The sequence below is a fragment of the Leuresthes tenuis genome, unplaced genomic scaffold (genome assembly GCF_036924035.1).
Source record: "Leuresthes tenuis unplaced genomic scaffold, fLeuTen1.0.hap1 SCAF_5, whole genome shotgun sequence".
NCBI lineage: Eukaryota > Metazoa > Chordata > Actinopteri > Atheriniformes > Atherinopsidae > Leuresthes > Leuresthes tenuis.
Window position 1 is genome coordinate 35,623,053 of NW_027325359.1, and position 18,972 is coordinate 35,642,024.

Genomic DNA, 18,972 nt, shown 5'->3' on the forward strand with positions numbered 1-18,972 from the left:
CAGAATTTAGCAGTATTTAACAACATTTAACAGCATTTAGCAGCATTTAGCAGTATTTAGTCGTATTTAGCAGCATTTAGCAGTATTTAACAACATTTAACAGCATTTAGCAGTATTTAACAGCATTTAGCAGTATTTAACAACATTTAACAGCATTTAGCAGCATTTAGTCGTATTTAGCAGCATTTAACAACATTTAACAGCATTTAGCAGTATTTAGCAGCATTTAGCAGTATTTAACAACATTTAACAGCATTTAGCAGCATTTAGCAGTATTTAGTCGTATTTAGCAGCATTTAGCAGTATTTAACAACATTTAACAGCATTTAGCAGTATTTAACAGCATTTAGCAGACAGCATTTAGCAGTATTTAACAACATTTAACAGCATTTAGCAGTATTTAACAGCATTTAGCAGTATTTAACAACATTTAACAGCATTTAGCAGCATTTAGTCGTATTTAGCAGCATTTAACAACATTTAACAGCATTTAGCAGTATTTAGCAGTATTTAGCAGTATTTAACAACATTTAACAGCATTTAGCAGCATTTAGCAGTATTTAGTCGTATTTAGCAGCATTTAGCAGTATTTAACAACATTTAACAGCATTTAGCAGTATTTAACAGCATTTAGCAGACAGCATTTAGCAGTATTTAACAACATTTAACAGCATTTAGCAGCATTTAGCAGCATTTAGCAGTATTTAGTCGTATTTAGCAGCATTTAGCAGTATTTAACAACATTTAACAGCATTTAGCAGTATTTAACAGCATTTAGCAGACAGCATTTAGCAGTATTTAACAACATTTAACAGCATTTAGCAGTATTTAGCAGGCAGCATTTAGCAGTATTTAGCAGTATTTAGCAGCATTTAGCAGCATTTAGCAGGCAGCATTTAGCAGTATTTAGCAGAATTTAGCAGAATTTAGCAGTATTTAGCAGCATTTAGCAGCATTTAGCAGTATTTAGCAGCATTTAGCAGCATTTAGCAGCATTTAGCAGCATTTAGAAGCATTTAGCAGTATTTAGCAGCATTTAGCAGCAAAAATGATGCACCATCACACAACTGGTCAGTCAAATAAACTGTTTCAGGTTTTGGACTTTTCACATCTGAGATCTCTCGTGCATTAACAGGAGTTAAACTGTCTTGAGGCAGCAATAGAAATGACAGCTGACGGGTTTCTAAACATGGTACAGGAGCTGTAAACACACCATCTCTGCTGACTCTGTCTGACAGAAGCAGTAAAGCTCTGCTGCTGAACACTTACTCCAACAATCCGCTCAAAGAGTAGAATCATACGTGCTCCTGGGAGGAAACCTTCTGTAGATAGGAAGTAAAGTTGTGTTACAGTAGAGAAGTTTGTGAATAGTAAGCAGAGGTGGGAAGAGAGAAAAATACACTGTGTTGAGACTTTAATAACATAATTATTAATAATTCAATTGGAATTAAAACAACACCTGTAGATTAAACTATGTTCAGCATTTTGACCAGAAAATCCTGAAAGCTTTGGAAATCTTTCCCAACACTGTTTTGTGTGTTTTCAGGCAGAATGAGGTGCTTTGGAGGGAGGTGGTCTCACTGAGGCAGAACCACACACAGCAGCAAAAAGTCATGAACAAGGTCAGTGCACGTGCACACACATCTGCTGCAGCTGTTCCTGCAGTGGAGTCGCTGCATTGAATATAAAACAGCTGTTTTTTCACCTCTGGATCCAGTTCAGCCATTAAAGTGACCCAACTTTACTGTAAAACTTTAGCTCTAAAGCAGGAAATTATCATGTTTAGGACGACATTATTGTTGAGATTTTAACAAGTTTAACAAATTCATGATTCAAATGCATGATTTCCTGAGAATTGCAGAATAAACCCACCAAGTGCACAAAAAGTCACTTAAAGTGTCAATTTTCACGGCTTTTTCATTGTTTTTGCAACTGAACACAAAAATAACTCCACAGAGTCACAAACTGACCGTTGCATCGTCTTTAAGAGGTGTTTCTGTGCACTTTAACTCTGTTTTCTTACACATTGTAAACTACTTGCTTACAGTTAGTTGATAAAAATGAGGTGGTTAAGGACTGTAAGAACATGTGGTCTCAGACCTTCAGCTAAACACACTGAACACACAGACATCCTACTGAAATATATGACTTTCAGAGTCATGAAAAATACGTTTTTCTATCAGAAAGAGCTGGAAAACCCCAACATGAATGGCTGAAATACACAGTATCGACCTGGTGCATTAAATGGTGGCGACTTCATTCATGAATAACCCAGAAATAGCCCAAAAAGCAGTTCTTTCAGCAATTTCCTGCAGGAATGAGCAGGTTTGTGGAACCTGAGTAAAGCGATTAATCAGATTATGTGACATGAAAACTCAAATATTAAACATTTCCTGCTTGTTAACAGACATCCTACTAAAATATTTGACTTTCAGAGTCATGAAAAATACGTTTTTCTATCAGAAAGAGCTGGAAAACCCCAACATGAATGGCTGAAATACACAGTATCGACCTGGTGCATTAAATGGTGGCGACTTCATTCATGAATAACCCAGAAATAGCCCAAAAAGCAGTTCTTTCAGCAATTTTCAGCAGGAATGAGCAGGTTTGTGGAACCTGAGTAAAGCGATTAATCAGATTATGTGACATGAAAACTCAAATATTAAACATTTCCTGCTTGTTAACAGACATCCTACTGAAATATTTGACTTTCAGAGTCATGAAAAATATGTTTTTCTATCAGAAAGAGCTGGAAAACCCCAACATGAATGGCTGAAATACACAGTATCAACCTGGTGCATTAAATGGTGGCGACTTCATTCATGAATAACCCAGAAATAGCCCAAAAAGCAGTTCTTTCAGCAATTTTCTGCAGGAATGAGCAGGTTTGTGGAACCTGAGTAAAGCGATTAATCAGATTATGTGACATGAAAACTCAAATATTAAACATTTCCTGCTTGTTAACAGCCATCCTACTGAAATATTTGACTTTCAGAGTCATGAAAAATACGTTTTTCTATCAGAAAGAGCTGGAAAACCCCAACATGAATGGCTGAAATACACAGTATCGACCTGGTGCATTAAATGGTGGCGACTTCATTCATGAATAACCCAGAAATAGCCCAAAAAGCAGTTCTTTCAGCAATTTTCAGCAGGAATGAGCAGGTTTGTGGAACCTGAGTAAAGCGATTAATCAGATTATGTGACATGAAAACTCAAATATTAAACATTTCCTGCTTGTTAACAGACATCCTACTGAAATATTTGACTTTCAGAGTCATGAAAAATACGTTTTTCTATCAGAAAGAGCTGGAAAACCCCAACAAGAATGGCTGAAATACACAGTATCGACCTGGTGCATTAAATGGTGGCGACTTCATTCATGAATAACCCAGAAATAGCCCAAAAAGCAGTTCTTTCAGCAATTTTCAGCAGGAATGAGCAGGTTTGTGGAACCTGAGTAAAGCGATTAATCAGATTATGTGACATGAAAACTCAAATATTAAACATTTCCTGCTTGTTAACAGACATCCTACTGAAATATTTGACTTTCAGAGTCATGAAAAATACGTTTTTCTATCAGAAAGAGCTGGAAAACCCCAACAAGAATGGCTGAAATACACAGTATCGACCTGGTGCATTAAATGGTGGCGACTTCATTCATGAATAACCCAGAAATAGCCCAAAAAGCAGTTCTTTCAGCAATTTCCAGCAGGAATGAGCAGGTTTGTGGAACCTGAGTAAAGCGATTAATCAGATTATGTGACATGAAAACTCAAATATTAAACATTTCCTGCTTGTTAACAGACATCCTACTGAAATATTTGACTTTCAGAGTCATGAAAAATACGTTTTTCTATCAGAATGAGCTGGAAAATGGCTGAAATACACAGACGCCAGTATCTGGTGGCGACTTCATTCATGAATAACCCAGAAATAGCCCAAAAAGCAGTTATTTCAGCAATTTTCTGCAGGAATGAGCAGGTTTGTGGAACCCGAGTAAAGCGATTAATCAGATTATGTGACATGAAAACTCAAATATTAAACATTTCCTGCTTGTTAACAGACATCCTACTGAAATATTTGACTTTCAGAGTCATGAAAAATACGTTTTTCTATCAGAAAGAGCTGGAAAACCCCAACATGAATGGCTGAAATACACAGTATCGACCTGGTGCATTAAATGGTGGCGACTTCATTCATGAATAACCCAGAAATAGCCCAAAAAGCAGTTCTTTCAGCAATTTTCTGCAGGAATGAGCAGGTTTGTGGAACCTGAGTAAAGCGATTAATCAGATTATGTGACATGAAAACTCAAATATTAAACATTTCCTGCTTGTTAACAGACATCCGACTGAAATATTTGACTTTCAGAGTCATGAAAAATACGTTTTTCTATCAGAAAGAGCTGGAAAACCACAACATGATTGGCTGAAATACACAGTATCGACCTGGTGCATTAAATGGTGGCGACTTCATTCATGAATAACCCAGAAATAGCCCAAAAAGCAGTTCTTTCAGCAATTTTCTGCAGGAATGAGCAGGTTTGTGGAACCTGAGTAAAGCGATTAATCAGATTATGTGACATGAAAACTCAAATATTAAACATTTCCTGCTTGTTAACAGACATCCTACTAAAATATTTGACTTTCAGAGTCATGAAAAATAAGTTTTTCTATCAGAAAGAGCTGGAAAACCACAACATGATTGGCTGAAATACACAGTATCGACCTGGTGCATTAAATGGTGGCGACTTCATTCATGAATAACCCAGAAATAGCCCAAAAAGCAGTTCTTTCAGCAATTTTCTGCAGGAATGAGCAGGTTTGTGGAACCTGAGTAAAGCGATTAATCAGATTATGTGACATGAAAACTCAAATATTAAACATTTCCTGCTTGTTAACAGACATCCGACTGAAATATTTGACTTTCAGAGTCATGAAAAATACGTTTTTCTATCAGAAAGAGCTGGAAAACCCCAACATGAATGGCTGAAATACACAGACGCCACATATGGTGGCGACTTCATTCATGAATAACCCAGAAATAGCCCAAAAAGCAGTTCTTTCAGCAATTTTCTGCAGGAATGAGCAGGTTTGTGGAACCTGAGTAAAGCGATTAATCAGATTATGTGACATGAAAACTCAAATATTAAACATTTCCTGCTTGTTAACAGACATCCTACTGAAATATTTGACTTTCAGAGTCATGAAAAATACGTTTTTCTATTAGAAAGAGCTGGAAAACCCCAAAATGAATGGCTGAAATACACAGTATCGACCTGGTGCATTAAATGGTGGCGACTTCATTCATGAATAACCCAGAAATAGCCCAAAAAGCAGTTCTTTCAGCAATTTTCTGCAGGAATGAGCAGGTTTGTGGAACCTGAGTAAAGCGATTAATCAGATTATGTGACATGAAAACTCAAATATTAAACATTTCCTGCTTGTTAACAGACATCCTACTGAAATATTTGACTTTCAGAGTCATGAAAAATACGTTTTTCTATCAGAAATAGCTGGAAAACCACAACATGAATGGCTGAAATACACAGTATCGACCTGGTGCATTAAATGGTGGCGACTTCATTCATGAATAACCCAGAAATAGCCCAAAAAGCAGTTCTTTCAGCAATTTTCTGCAGGAATGAGCAGGTTTGTGGAACCTGAGTAAAGCGATTAATCAGATTATGTGACATGAAAACTCAAATATTAAACATTTCCTGCTTGTTAACAGCCCAATCCCCTGATTTATATTTGGTGGCACTGGTTCTTTCCAAGTTTAAAGAAACCATTTAAAGGACCAAACAGGTCAGGTTGTGAGTTTCCTTTCTGCACGTGTGACAGAGCGAGGATGCTGATTCATGCTGTGCTTTCTCCCTCTTTGCCAGCTGATTCAGTTTCTGTTCAGCCAGATGCAGCCCAACACACCCAGCACCGTGGGCCTGAAGAGAAAGCTGTAAGTACACAGATCAACAAAAGTGAGACAAACAGGGCCGCGGTGGGGCAGAGGGAAGGGCTGGCTCAGCTGACAAACTGAACAATCTAACCCAACAAGCGTGTGAATGGAGATGAGTGCTGAATCAGTCAGACACACATGCACAGCGAAGGCCGAGCAGAGTGCATGACCCCGCTGTGTAAAACGCTGGCTCAGCTTTGTTGCTGACAACCAACGAAGCGGCACGCCGGAGCACAAAGGTGCCAAAGAAACGTAAATTTATGGCTCAGAACTACTTCTTCTGCGTCTTTTCTGCAGATATTTATGCACATAATGCATTCTGAATCACCCAGGCCCTCTCCACACTAACATGGATCATTTTTAACTAACTTTTTCCTCTCATTTGAGCTTCTCAGCCACATGCAAACAGCTGTCCCGGCCAGAATTAGGACTTTAAACAACTTTCCAAAGGGCAGATTTTAAAGAACTCAGAGGATTTGGTAACATTGGTAACTTGTACAGTTACATCTTACTCGACTTCTTCATCTGTGCACACTACTAATTAAACTAATGACATTTGTCTTTTAGTTTCATCCCTGCATGAATTCATCATAGCAGTTATTTACTAATTCGAATTAGTAAATAAATACATCATAAAGATTTGGGTAATTGATTGAATTAATTTCTGTTCAAGCTCTTCTTCGAGCCATTTTTACCAAATAATGACACATCATCTGATTGAATTTGGCCCTATACTGCCCCTAGTGTTTAATATATATATATATATATATATAGGGATGAGTATACTTAAATGTCAATTTCAAACCATTACTCAAAAAAGACCTCAAAAGATCAGAGTAAAGTACAGAGGCTGATCTTCATTTTTTATTTTTCCACCTGCAGATGCATAAATTTTCCCATTTTTTCCTGGTTAGAGGTGAAAAAACACATTTTCTTTTCAAGGTGGATCACAGTTAGAGGTTAGTTTATGTAAATAGATCAGGTCAATGTTATTTTTTCTGTTTAATCTTATTATAAAAAAGGTTAAAGCAGAATTAAAAAGTTATTCCCGGGCCTGAAACATGAAGATGCCGCAGTTCGTAGTCTTTGTGGCATCTTCAACACGATAGCAAAGTCGTGGCCGTACATGTTTGTTTTTATGAGATCCAGCAACTGTGGAAGGAGCCAAAGAGCCAAATAGTTTCACTTTTAAGCGTACACCACCATCTGAATCTCAGAAAAAGCCTCACTCACATGTAAATTGTGTTGGGAAGTGAATACTGGGGGGAGCTCGCTAACCACAGCATGAACCTCTGTTATGGCGCTCTTTTGCTAGCTAACTTATTGCTAGCTAACTTATTGCTAGCTAACTTTTTGCTAGCTAACTTATTGCTTGCTAACTGATTGCTAGCTAACTTTTTGCTAGCTAACTTATTGCTAGCTAACTTTTTGCTAGCTAACTTTTTGCTAGCTAACGTATTGCTAGCTAACGTATTGCTAGCTAACTTATTGCTAGCTAACTTATTGCTAGCTAACGTATTGCTAGCTAACTTATTGCTAGCTAACTGATTGCTAGCTAACTTTTTGCTAGCTAACTTATTGCTAGCTAACTTTTTGCTAGCTAACTTTTTGCTAGCTAACGTATTGCTAGCTAACGTATTGCTAGCTAACTTATTGCTAGCTAACTTTTTGCTAACTAACTTATTGCTAGCTAACTTATTGCTAGCTAACTTTTTGCTTGCTAACTTATTGCTAGCTAACTTATTGCTAGCTAACTGATTGCTAGCTAACTTATTGCTAGCTAACTTATTGCTAGCTACCTTATTGCTAGCTAACGTATTGCTAGCTAACTTTTTGCTAGCTAACTTATTGCTAGCTAACTTATTGCTAGCTAACTTATTGCTACTGGTAACACATCCAAAACAAAGAAAGACCAAACAAATCTACCGGATTGACAGATGAACATGTCCCGCTGTCATTGGCTCAGTGACTCCAGATGTGCTGAAAACCTCTGTTTTCATCAGGCCCCTGATGTTGGACGATGGCTCTCCCAGCCCCCCTGCCAACAAGTTCAGCCACAGTCACCAGATGGAGCCCATACACGAGTCCTTCTATATCCAGTCGGTGAGTAGATGTCCGAATGCGTTTCCACTGAATGAGCAGGAATACCTCCACCTTGGTGAGAAAAGTGTCCTCTTTGTAATCCTTAACGCTCTGTCGCCTTTCTCAGTGACACATTTTGCTGAGAACTATAATTAGTCACCGACAGAGCTGCTGACCTTCCACTTTCACTACAAATGCAGCTGGCAGCAACATGCAGGGGAACTCAGCTTTGAAGTTACCGGCTGGCCTTTCTGAGTGCCGAGCCACGCTGGGAGGCCAGTTGATTCACTGCCTAATGCAGCTGTAATCCAATTTCTTTGCATCTAAATCTTAGGTTGTCTTGAAACATGATATCCATCCCATCATAGTGATCGTGATGTGGACTCTGCTGTGGTCAGCTTAGCTCCTACAGCAACACTAGAGGGAAGCAGTGTGCAGTGATAGGCGAGGCCTCCATGCCCTGACTGTACGTGGGTTTTAAAATCAGAGGTGAAATGACTGTTTTTGTGTCCAAGGAGCAAAGATGGACAACTATGGAGGCTGTTAAGCTGGGAGAGCTTTATTCTACTACAGAATAAGTTTGGAAACGCAGACTTCCTGGACCTGGACAAACTTAGATATGGGAAACTATGCTATGAACACAGCAGCCAAACAGCAGCCTGAATGCCTCTCAGACCAAATGAAGCAGACTCCTCTGATCTAACCAAACAAAGATTGATTTGTCCAGACTCAGCCCGGTCTACTCAAGAGATACCAGATTAGGCTGCTATAGAAGATGGATGGATGGGAGAAAAAATTACCACACTTCACACATTATTTAGAGCACATATGTCAAAGCAGGTTTTAGGTGTTTCCCTGCAGGTTTTAGATGTTTCCCTGCAGGTTTTAGACGTTTCCCTGCAGGTTTTAGCTGTTTCCCTGCAGGTTTTAGCCGTTTCCCTGCAGGTTTTAGATGTTTTCCTGCAGGTTTTAGATGTTTTCCTGCAGGTTTTAGATGTTTCCCTGCAGGTTTTAGACGTTTCCCTGCAGGTTTTAGACGTTTCCCTGCAGGTTTTAGATGTTTCCCTGCAGGTTTTAGATGTTTCCCTGCAGGTTTTAGACGTTTCCCTGCAGGTTTTAGATGTTTCCCTGCAGGTTTTAGATGTTTCCCTGCAGGTTTTAGATGTTTCCCTGCTTCAACACACCTGATTCAGATTAAATTGATCTCTTCGAAAGATTGTTAAGTTCTGCACAAGTCTGCTAATGATGCATTGATCTGATTCAGCTGCGTTGAAGCAGTGAAACATCTAAAACCTGCAGGGAAACGTCTAAAACCTGCAGGGAAACGTCTAAAACCTGCAGGGAAACGTCTAAAACCTGCAGGGAAACATCTAAAACCTGCAGGGAAACATCTAAAACCTGCAGGGAAACATCTGAAACCTGCAGGGAAACATCTAAAACCTGCAGGACAGCGGCCCTCGAGGACCGGAGTTTGACATCCCTGCTTTAGAGCAATTTACTGAGGCTTTAAAATGCATTTCAGGTTGTTTTGTTTCTCTAGTAACTGGTACCTCAGTTTCACTGCTCTTTTTTTGGATTGTCCCGTTTAAAAACGTCGGGAAATAAGTGTCAGACTTATTTTACATCCATCATAAAGAACCAGACACAGACAGCTTTGACCTGGTGGAGGAGTGTCTGTAACTGGGCAGGACAGCTCAGAACCACAGACCTCACAGCCCTGTCCTCTTCCTCCTCAGCCACCCAGTGACACTGCTTCTTGTTCTGCCGGTGGGCTGACAGGAGGGCCAATCATATCCGATGTCACTGACATGTCTCAGGCCAGCATGGCCCTTCAGATGCAGCCTGGTGAGAACAGGTGACTGTTTTCCATTTCCACAGCATCAATAGTAACTCCTCCATCAGCTGTAGAACAGGTTTGACGCTGTTTTTGACCCCTCCGACAGGGAGAAGTGCATGATGCTTATAAAAGAAGAGCCTGTAAGTCCAGGAGTGAGAGGAGGAGGGAAAGGAGGCAGTGTGGGGGGAGGAGAGGCCGTGGCTTTGACCTCCACCTGTGACGTATGCCCCTCCGAGCCTCCGGTCCTCCCCGTCGCCATGGTGCAGTCTGTTCTGGAGGGGAGGAGCTCAGCAGCCTCGGTGGTGGAGAGGAGGAGCAGGAGACCCGCCCTCGACAGGTATGTGCTCACAGACGGACGTCTGCAGGGATGTGGTGTGTTGTGTGGCTGTTACAAACCACCGTGAGGGCTTGTGTGTGCAGGGTGGAGGTTTCAGACACAGTGGAGAATGTGGACATGAGCCTGGAGGAGCTGCAGCAGCTGCTGCTCAGGAGCCACCAGCAGAGCGCTGTGGAGGCCGGGACCAGCGCCGTCATGGACGTCAGTAGAGCCACACATGAGCACATCCCCATTATCAGCATTCAGTTCTGATCTGAACCACATCAGTGAACGTCTTCCTGTCTCTCTGCAGCCTTTCAGTTTAAGCCTGCCTCTGACTGAGTGGAACTTCACAGAGATGGAGTCCAACCTCAAATCAGTAAGTGCAAAGTGTGAGTCTCCCACATGAAGAGCTGCTCCTCTGCACCTGCAACATGTTGGCAGCTCCGTTGTTCAGCTGCAGAATTAACTTACTGAGGATTAAACAACAGCATGAAACACATCGTGTGTTATTTACCGAAGACATGCCGTTATAATCTGATTTATAAAGTGCCGAATCACATCAGATGAAAGCTTGTAGCGCCTCAAAGACACAGTCCAGTTCAAGATAATTACAAGGAAAAGGATATCCTTAGAATTTGGATGATTGAAGATAAATAAATAAGTGTTGGAAAGTGTTGCAGAGTCGTGGTTTTAATGTCCAGTGATCAGTATGATGGTTGTCCTGTGTGCAGCTGAGCACCAAAGCTCAGAAATCATGTTTAAGTAGGTGAAATGGGTCAAAGATCCAAGTTTCCAGACAGAACTTTGCCTAAATCCTCACACTGTCCCTGTCGGCCGGGCTTCTTGGAGCATCCTGGTGCCATGTCGGCCCAGATTTAAAAGAAAACAAGCCTTATTCATTGCCCTGTGGTCCAGTTCTGATGCCCAGGTGCCCATTTGTCTGTACTTTGGTTGGTGGACAGACCTGACCAGTCTGCAGCTATGCAGACCACAACAGACAGAGATGTTCTGACACCTTTCTATCAGAGCCAGCATTATCTTCTCCAGCACTTTCAGACAGAGTGGTTCTTCTATTGGAGCGGACCACCTGTAACGATGAGCCATGGCCGTCCTAACCCAGTTACTGCTTCACCAGTTTTCCTCCTTGGACCACTTTTAGTAGGTACTGCTGTGGAGATGCTCTCGATTCTTGTTAAAACCCCTAAAATCCCTCTGCTGGTAAACTTTTTATGGTTCCAAAACAAGGACAGAACCCTCATTTATCCCCGAATATAGTCTGTCCCCTTTGTCAAGTGCCCGTTATCCGTTGGACAGGCGAGAAATCAATTTTCTTCTATGCTCTCCATTGTTAGGGAGGTAGATGATAGGGTCTAAATACATAGTCAAGATTGGAAGAAAATACGTGGACAAGGATTGCAAATTTTACGTTTTTGCAGCCATTTCTTGTGGAAGATTTCCTACCATTTGTTGTGTTTTGCTACTAAACATTTTCTGGTGAGACTGGACTGATCATTAATCATTATTTGCCAAATACTATAATAATAGCATTAAATTAACAGCGATAAACACATATTTAATAATCTTGACAAGCCTACAGAGGAAGGTGTTCACATTTTCCAGTGTGACTCTTAAATCTATCATCCAGCACAGAACAAACAGCGAGACTGCAGAGAAGCCAGCGTTTACTTCCAGCATCAGAGGTAAAAGCATGTGCTCTGAAAGTAATCAATAACGTCATTAATGGCCAATCCGCAGGCCACCTTGGGTAGAACAGAGTGGATGATGAGGCTGTCCAGCTTCAGAAAACCCACTTAGTCCCAGCAGCTGTCACAGTGATGATACATTTTTATGTAGAATTTACAGTACAAGCCATGTGAAGCCATCACTCAAGCAGCTTTCTACAGAGCTGCATGTATAAGCAGCACTAATCAATACATTTATAGGGACTGTATATGCCTTCAGGCCTGGGAATGCCTCAGGATTCCCCAGCAGGAGCTGCAGAGTGTTGGTTCAGAGGGACGTCTGGGTGTCCTTCTTGGACATGTTGGACAATGGGAGAGAATGGGCGGATGCAGAAGTATCGAGCGCTACATGCTACATGCTACATGCTACAAAACATACGATCACCTGCTTTATCACAGCCTACACTGTTTATTTCTTACCGGTCACAGCTCCCTGTGCTGCTCTACGTAAAATAACATCGAGAACACACGACCAGACTGTGTATTCTGTTGAGTTTACTTCCACTCTTTCATACCAGGTCTTCATTAGCTGATTGTCTCACCTGCATCGTGTTTGCCATCATCTCCTTCAGTATTTAGTTCAGAACCAGATGCTTGTCTTTGCTTACTGACCTTCAGTTGTCATGCTAAGATTTGTTATAAAGAAAGTTATTTCATGTTCCCACTGTTCCTACATTCGTTTCCCTCGACCTCATGAAAGATGGCAAAATGTACGTTGTTATGGCTCAACTGGACAGTACTTGGTCCAATGTTTGTCTTCTGCTGTTCTTTACTGTGATGCAGGGTTTGTGTTGGGTTTATGTTGGGTTTGTGTTGGGTTTGTGTTGGGTTTATGCTGGGTTTGTGTTGGGTTTATGCTGGGTTTATGCTGGGTTTATGCTGGATTTATGCTGGGTTTGTGTTGGGTTTGTGTTGGGTTTGTGTTGGGTTTGTATTGGGTATGTTGGGTTTGTGTTGGGTGTGTTGGGTTTGTGTTGGGTGTGTTGGGTTTGTGTTGGGTATGTTGGGTTTGTGTTGGTTTGTGTTGGGTTTGTGTTGGGTTTGTGTTGGGTATGTTGGGTTTGTGTTGGTTTGTGTTGGGTGTGTTGGGTTTGTATTGGTTTATGTTGGGTTTGTATTGGTTTATGTTGGGTGTGTTGGGTTTGTGTTGGGTATGTTGGGTTTGTGTTGGGTGTGTTGGGTTTGTATTGGTTTATGTTGGGTTTGTATTGGTTTATGTTGGGTTTGTATTGGGTATGTTGGGTTTGTGTTGGGTGTGTTGGGTTTGTGTTGGGTATGTTTGGTTTGTGTTGGGTTTATGTTGGGTTTATGTTGAGTTTGTGTTGGGTTTATGTTGGGTTTGTGTTGGGTTTGTGTTGGGTATGTTTGGTTTGTGTTGGGTATGTTGGGTTTGTGTTGGGTGTGTTGGGTTTGTATTGGTTTGTGTTGGGTTTGTGTTGGGTGTGTTGGGTTTGTGTTGGGTTTGTATTGGTTTATGTTGGGTGTGTTGGGTTTGTGTTGGGTGTGTTGGGTTTGTGTTGGGTGTGTTGGGTTTGTATTGGTTTATGTTGGGTTTGTGTTGGGTATGTTGGGTTTGTTTGGGTATGTTGGGTTTGTGTTGGGTGTGTTGGGTATGTTGGGTTTGTGTTGGGTTTGTGTTGGTTTGTGTTGGGTGTGTTGGGTTTGTATTGGTTTATGTTGGGTTTGTATTGGTTTATGTTGGGTTTGTATTGGGTATGTTGGGTTTGTGTTGGGTTTATGTCGAGTATGTTGGGTTTGCATTGGGTTTATGTCAAGTATGTTGGGTTTGCGTTGGGTTTATGTTGGGTTTGTGTTGGTTTATGTTGGGTTTGTGTTGGGTTTGTATTGGGTTTGTGTTGGGTATGTTGGGTTTATGTTGGGTGTGTTGGGTTTGTGTTGGGTTTGTATTGGTTTATGTTGGGTTTGTGTTGGGTTTATGTTGGGTTGGTGTTGGGTTTTTATTGGTTTATGTTGGGTTTGTGTTGGGTTTGTATTGGGTTTGTGTTGGGTTTGTGTTGGGTTTGTGTTGGGTTTGTATTGGTTTATGTTGGGTTTGTGTTGGGTTTGTATTGGGTATGTTGGGTTTGTGTTGGGTGTGTTGTGTTTGTATTGGTTTATGTTGGGTTTGTGTTGGTTTGTGTTGGGTTTGTATTGGGTTTGTATTGGTTTATGTTGGGTTTGTGTTGGTTTCTGTTGGGTTTTTATTGGGTTTATGTTGGGTTTGTATTGGGTATGTTGGGTTTGTGTTGGGTATATTGGGTTTGTGTTGGGTTTGCGTTGGGTTTATGTTGAGTATGTTGGGTTTGTATTGGTTGTGTTTTGGGTTTGTATTGGGTTTGTGTTGGGTTTGTGTTGGTTTATGTTGGGTTTGTGTTGGTTGTGTGTTGGGTTTGTGTTGGGTTTGCGTTGGGTTTATGTTGAGTATGTTGGGTTTGTATTGGTTGTGTTTTGGGTTTGTATTGGGTTTGTGTTGGGTTTGTGTTGGTTTATGTTGGGTTTGTGTTGGTTGTGTGTTGGGTTTGTGTTGGGTTTGGTTTGTGTTGGGTTTGTGTCACTTGTGGGGTCTTCATCTGAACACGAACCTTCTCCCACATGTTTGGGACGTGTCCCAGATGTTTTTATGGGTTTCCTGAGAGCTCTTCATGTTCAGGGTTACTTCTGACTTTCTGCCCTTTGTCGCATCAGTTTTTATATTTTTTTATGCCTAAAACTTGTTTTTGTGTCTCTGAATTGTTTGGAGTTAGTTGTGTTTCAGACTCTGAGGCCTTTCAGAACAGGTCTACATATATCATGAGATCATGTGACACTGGGCAGCACACAAGTTGACTTTAGTGAATGTTAATTCTGATTTTAATCTGCAGCACCTGACTATAATCACTATAATCATCAGCAAGTGAAAGATCACCATGGAGATGAGTCTGAACCTGAGTGTCAGGAAATGTTGACTGATGTTTTCATCCATTTAATACTCGAATACTTTGTCCTCGTAGTTGATTGTGAACGCCAAACAGCCGCAAGGTCCTCAGTGATCCGCTCTAACCTTGCTATGGCAACATGAGTTATTGTTGCTGCCACTTCTCCGGCTTCTTCATAATGAGTGGAAACCTAAAGCATGTTTATCATCGGAGTGGTTTCCACTCCTCAGTGTTGGCTGATCTCTAACTGCAGGATGCTGCCTCACTGCAGACCGAACTGTGAGAATGTTCATGTTTTATTGACAAGTACAGCTGTTGGTTATGTTTCCAGCAGAGAGTGGAATACACTTAGATTTTCCATTTGCCTCATCTTTTACAACAGAAGAGGCGCATCACAACATCATCATCCATCATCCTGAGCTGTATCCTTCCCCCTCTGACAGATTCCACTCAGGGAAACAGCTCAGCTGTAAGATGTAATTAAGGCTCCATCTACTTCCAGTCATGGCTAAAGATGGGAGTGAAAAAGAGGATCTTTTAGTTGGAAATCTACGGAGAATCTCATATTTTATCAAAAAACTATTAGTTCACTATCGCTGTTTATCATTACAAACCTACTTTTGTTTTCACTGTAGCAACTAACAGATGAACTGAATGCATATTTGCAGCTTGTTGTATGTCAGAAAGTGAACCAGTGACTGTTCAGAGACAGGAGTTTCACCATCTGCTGCTTTGGGAGACATATTTTCTCCAAGATTCCAACTGATTCTGTCATCTCATAGTCTGTGAAGGAAAATTGGGCCCATTTACAACCAGAAACCTATCCTCCAAATGTTCTAAACATGTACTGTTGAACTGTTAGAGACCAGCAAAGGAGAATCTGACCACACTGTATGATGCTGGTAGACGTCAAACGTCCCTAACAGCTCAACCATCTCAATGCTTAGGAGACAGGAAGTTGTTTTTTACCATCAGCTTGTTATGTATGATTGTGTTCAGTCAACAAAATGTTTGGTTTCCTTCACAGTACATGTTCCAGAATCAGGAAGCAGAAGCTTTTCCAGCTGCTAACTGTGAGGAGCAGTGACTTTGTGCTGTGGATCGTCCTAAGTGAGGCGAAAGGTAACAATCCTGTGATTTACACTGGTGCTATATATACATATAATGCAATCAGACAGCTCTAGTGAATTAGTTTTAAACAGAAATGGGACTTTTACATCATTGTCATGTCGTTTAAGGATAATTTCACAGTCAGTAGGGTAAGGAAGGATGAAAACAGGAAGCAATAACTCTTTATTTAACCTTTAATCGGTAACAATACTGTACATATCAGACAGAAAAAAGTAAAGTATGACATCACACATTATTAGGGGAGGGTTAACTGTAACATTTACAGCTGCAGCAGATGTGCTTGCCTGCAGACAATTTAAAGTTAAACCCATTAATAAACTTTCTGCCCAGGATTCTGGTGGTTTTGAAGATGATTTCAAGTGTATGAAGCAGTGTGTTGAAATGTTCCTTCTTTCCCTTCTTCGGACCAAAGACAATAACTTCTAAAATTTATGAGGAATTTATGTTAACTCTCCAGGCTGCAGCTAATATGCTAATACGCTAATAAGCTAATATGCTAATACGCTAATATGCTAATACGCTAATAAGCTAGTAAGCTAATACGCTAATAAGCTAATACGCTAATACGTCATTTTTATACATATTTCTGGATATGAGACATGATTGCTGATTAACTTGTTGAGAGTTACTCACATGTTCAGGGGCTAAAGCTCGCTGTACTGCAGCTAACACACAGTTTATGAGGTGTGGACTCAGATTAAACATTAATAATCTTTAATAAGAGCTCACTGGATTCTAATCCTTAACGTAATTCTCCTTGATGTGTTTTCTGTGCCTAAAGACACATTCTGACGTGTCTTTTTGTTCCTTTCCTCCGGCCACAGAAGCTGCTGTTACACTCATTATTCCACCCTGAATGAGTCTGATCCCGAGGCCCAGCCTGGCTGTCATCCAGATGACTCCAAAACAATAAGACACCTACAGATAACGCTTAAAGCTTCAATTCAATGGCTAGCTGGCTGCCATTACATCCACCAGCTCTGTGGGCATGAGCGATGCCTACGTTCAGTTAATCAAACAAACAGGAGTGTTGTGACATCATTAGACTCCAACATAAAGCCAGCTGGATGCAGATGGTGCGTTCGTGGCTCCTGCACTTTAGTCTTTGTGTGAGAGGGAGTTCCTGCTTGTGGAGGTGACGTTTTCTTCCTAAAAGAATCTATTAATGATGTACACATGATTATTTTCTATTATATTTGGCCTTAGAAATAATGTATTTGTATGAAAGAGCAAAATAATCCCTGTGAAAATTGATTTTGAGGTTCAGTGTAGCACATTTTACAAGTGAGGGCTCCTCAAATACTTCATGCATCTCATATCGTGGCAGTTGTTGCAGTGGATGAAAGGTGTGTTAGTCTGTGTGACTCCAAAGGTTTTTCAATCAAAAACATGGATTGAAGCCACTTTAAATCCCTTAAGAACCTTTTTTTAAGCGTATAACAATAGGACGTTCCACCCACTTAAACACCTGTTTATTGTATCTTTGCACAGACCTGAACTGTAGCTGGAGATTGAGTTATTTTTCCTCTGTCCATCTCAATGTGAAATTTTAAGGAAATATGACTAGTTAGACTTCTCATTTGACAAAAGCATGAACTCTACTGCATTTTGCACAATCTCTATCACTAGTTAGTTAGAATTATGCCGACAGGTTCTTTGGTTTTTGTCTGTAGGGAACAAACGCTCTTAAGGCCGGTTCATGCTGGTCTGAAAGAGCCTCAGTGGCGATGTTTCTAAGAGCAGAACCTGCAGTCTCTGGGGCTAAATGTCACTGAATGTCACTGCAGTTGCACTGCAGACTATGAGTATGCACAGAAACAGAAGAACCCTGATAATTCCAGCAATTTCCACCCTTTCCACAAGAAAAACGATTTTTTTGACAGTCACCTGTCAAGGAGCCACTTTGAGATGATTTAATTACGGTTGACTTTGTTTCAGTAAATGTATGTTGGGGTGGTTACTTGATTACCTGCTTGTAGGAATGCATTTTTAGATCTAAAGGTACAAAAAATAAATTTGAAAAACTAACCTGTTCTGCCATTCAGTGTAAAATATTGATGCTTAGCACCGGTTGCTGGCAACAGTTTAATTTTGTGCTAAATATGATGATGATGGGAACTTCCTGCAGATAGGTTGAATTGTGCAATACTGTACAGAACTGTGAGAAAACTGCAATACATGGATGACCATAGGAATGTAGGAAACAGCAGCTATGAGTGGTGGACTGGACGCACTGCAGAGGGACGTGTTGGCCCGAAACAGCCCTGAGCTTTAAATTCTAGCTGTGTTACTGGGTTAAATGGGGAGGTGCACGGCAGCTGCTCGATGCATAAAGCGGTGAATGTGGCCAAACCTCTCGACCGACAACCATTCATGCAACTTTAGGAATTCATTTTCCTTGAAATATCTGCAGAATTTGTCCCCGGTGTGAACGTAAAAATACTTCCTTAAACTGAGCAGCAGAAGGATTTCATCAGGGTTTTGGCTAAAAAGAAAGTAAGGATACCTTGCAGCTATTTTTTGATTATATTTCCGCTTTTAATGAAATAAAACTCATTTACACCTGCTCTGAGACCTTTAAGTATGAGCATATCTTCAAAATAAACAATTATGACAAAGAAGAAAGAAAGTTTGAGGTAATGTTCTGTTGAAATACCGAAACATTGCCCCCTGAGGCTAACCTTTTCGTAGCAGACCTTCCTTCTCTGCGCATGCTTTTGGGGAAACGGGAGAAAAGTTGTGGTGTATAACAAGTAAAATTGCACTAAAAATCACAGTTGTATGATATCTGAGAGTATACATTTTAGAAATAGCATTTATTTGTGTTCCTCATGATAATGAGTGTAAAAACGACTTTTTCAAGGAGTGATGAATACACACATTCAACTGCTGTTGTGTTCTTAATTTATTCTGTTTTCCATTTGAATCATTTGCACTGAAATGAATGGATGTGTGTTGATATTTATGCTTGTCAGGATTGCAGATGGG

At 40.6% G+C, this 18,972-nt stretch overlaps 1 protein-coding gene across 1 annotated transcript in view; it reads left to right on the top strand.

The window, feature by feature from the left end:
• The window catches only part of hsf4 (heat shock transcription factor 4), a 30,119-nt gene extending 14,150 nt beyond the window's left edge, over positions 1 to 15,969 (top strand). Inside the window, exons 5-12 of the mRNA XM_072385309.1 lie at positions 1,547 to 1,622; positions 5,891 to 5,958; positions 7,962 to 8,061; positions 9,777 to 9,895; positions 9,984 to 10,214; positions 10,298 to 10,415; positions 10,507 to 10,572; positions 15,881 to 15,969. Of these exons, the coding sequence (XP_072241410.1) occupies positions 1,547 to 1,622; positions 5,891 to 5,958; positions 7,962 to 8,061; positions 9,777 to 9,895; positions 9,984 to 10,214; positions 10,298 to 10,415; positions 10,507 to 10,572; positions 15,881 to 15,940 (838 nt within the window). The 3' untranslated portion in view covers positions 15,941 to 15,969. The remainder of the gene's footprint in view (positions 1 to 1,546; positions 1,623 to 5,890; positions 5,959 to 7,961; positions 8,062 to 9,776; positions 9,896 to 9,983; positions 10,215 to 10,297; positions 10,416 to 10,506; positions 10,573 to 15,880) is intronic.
• Positions 15,970 to 18,972: the final 3,003 nt, after the last annotated feature.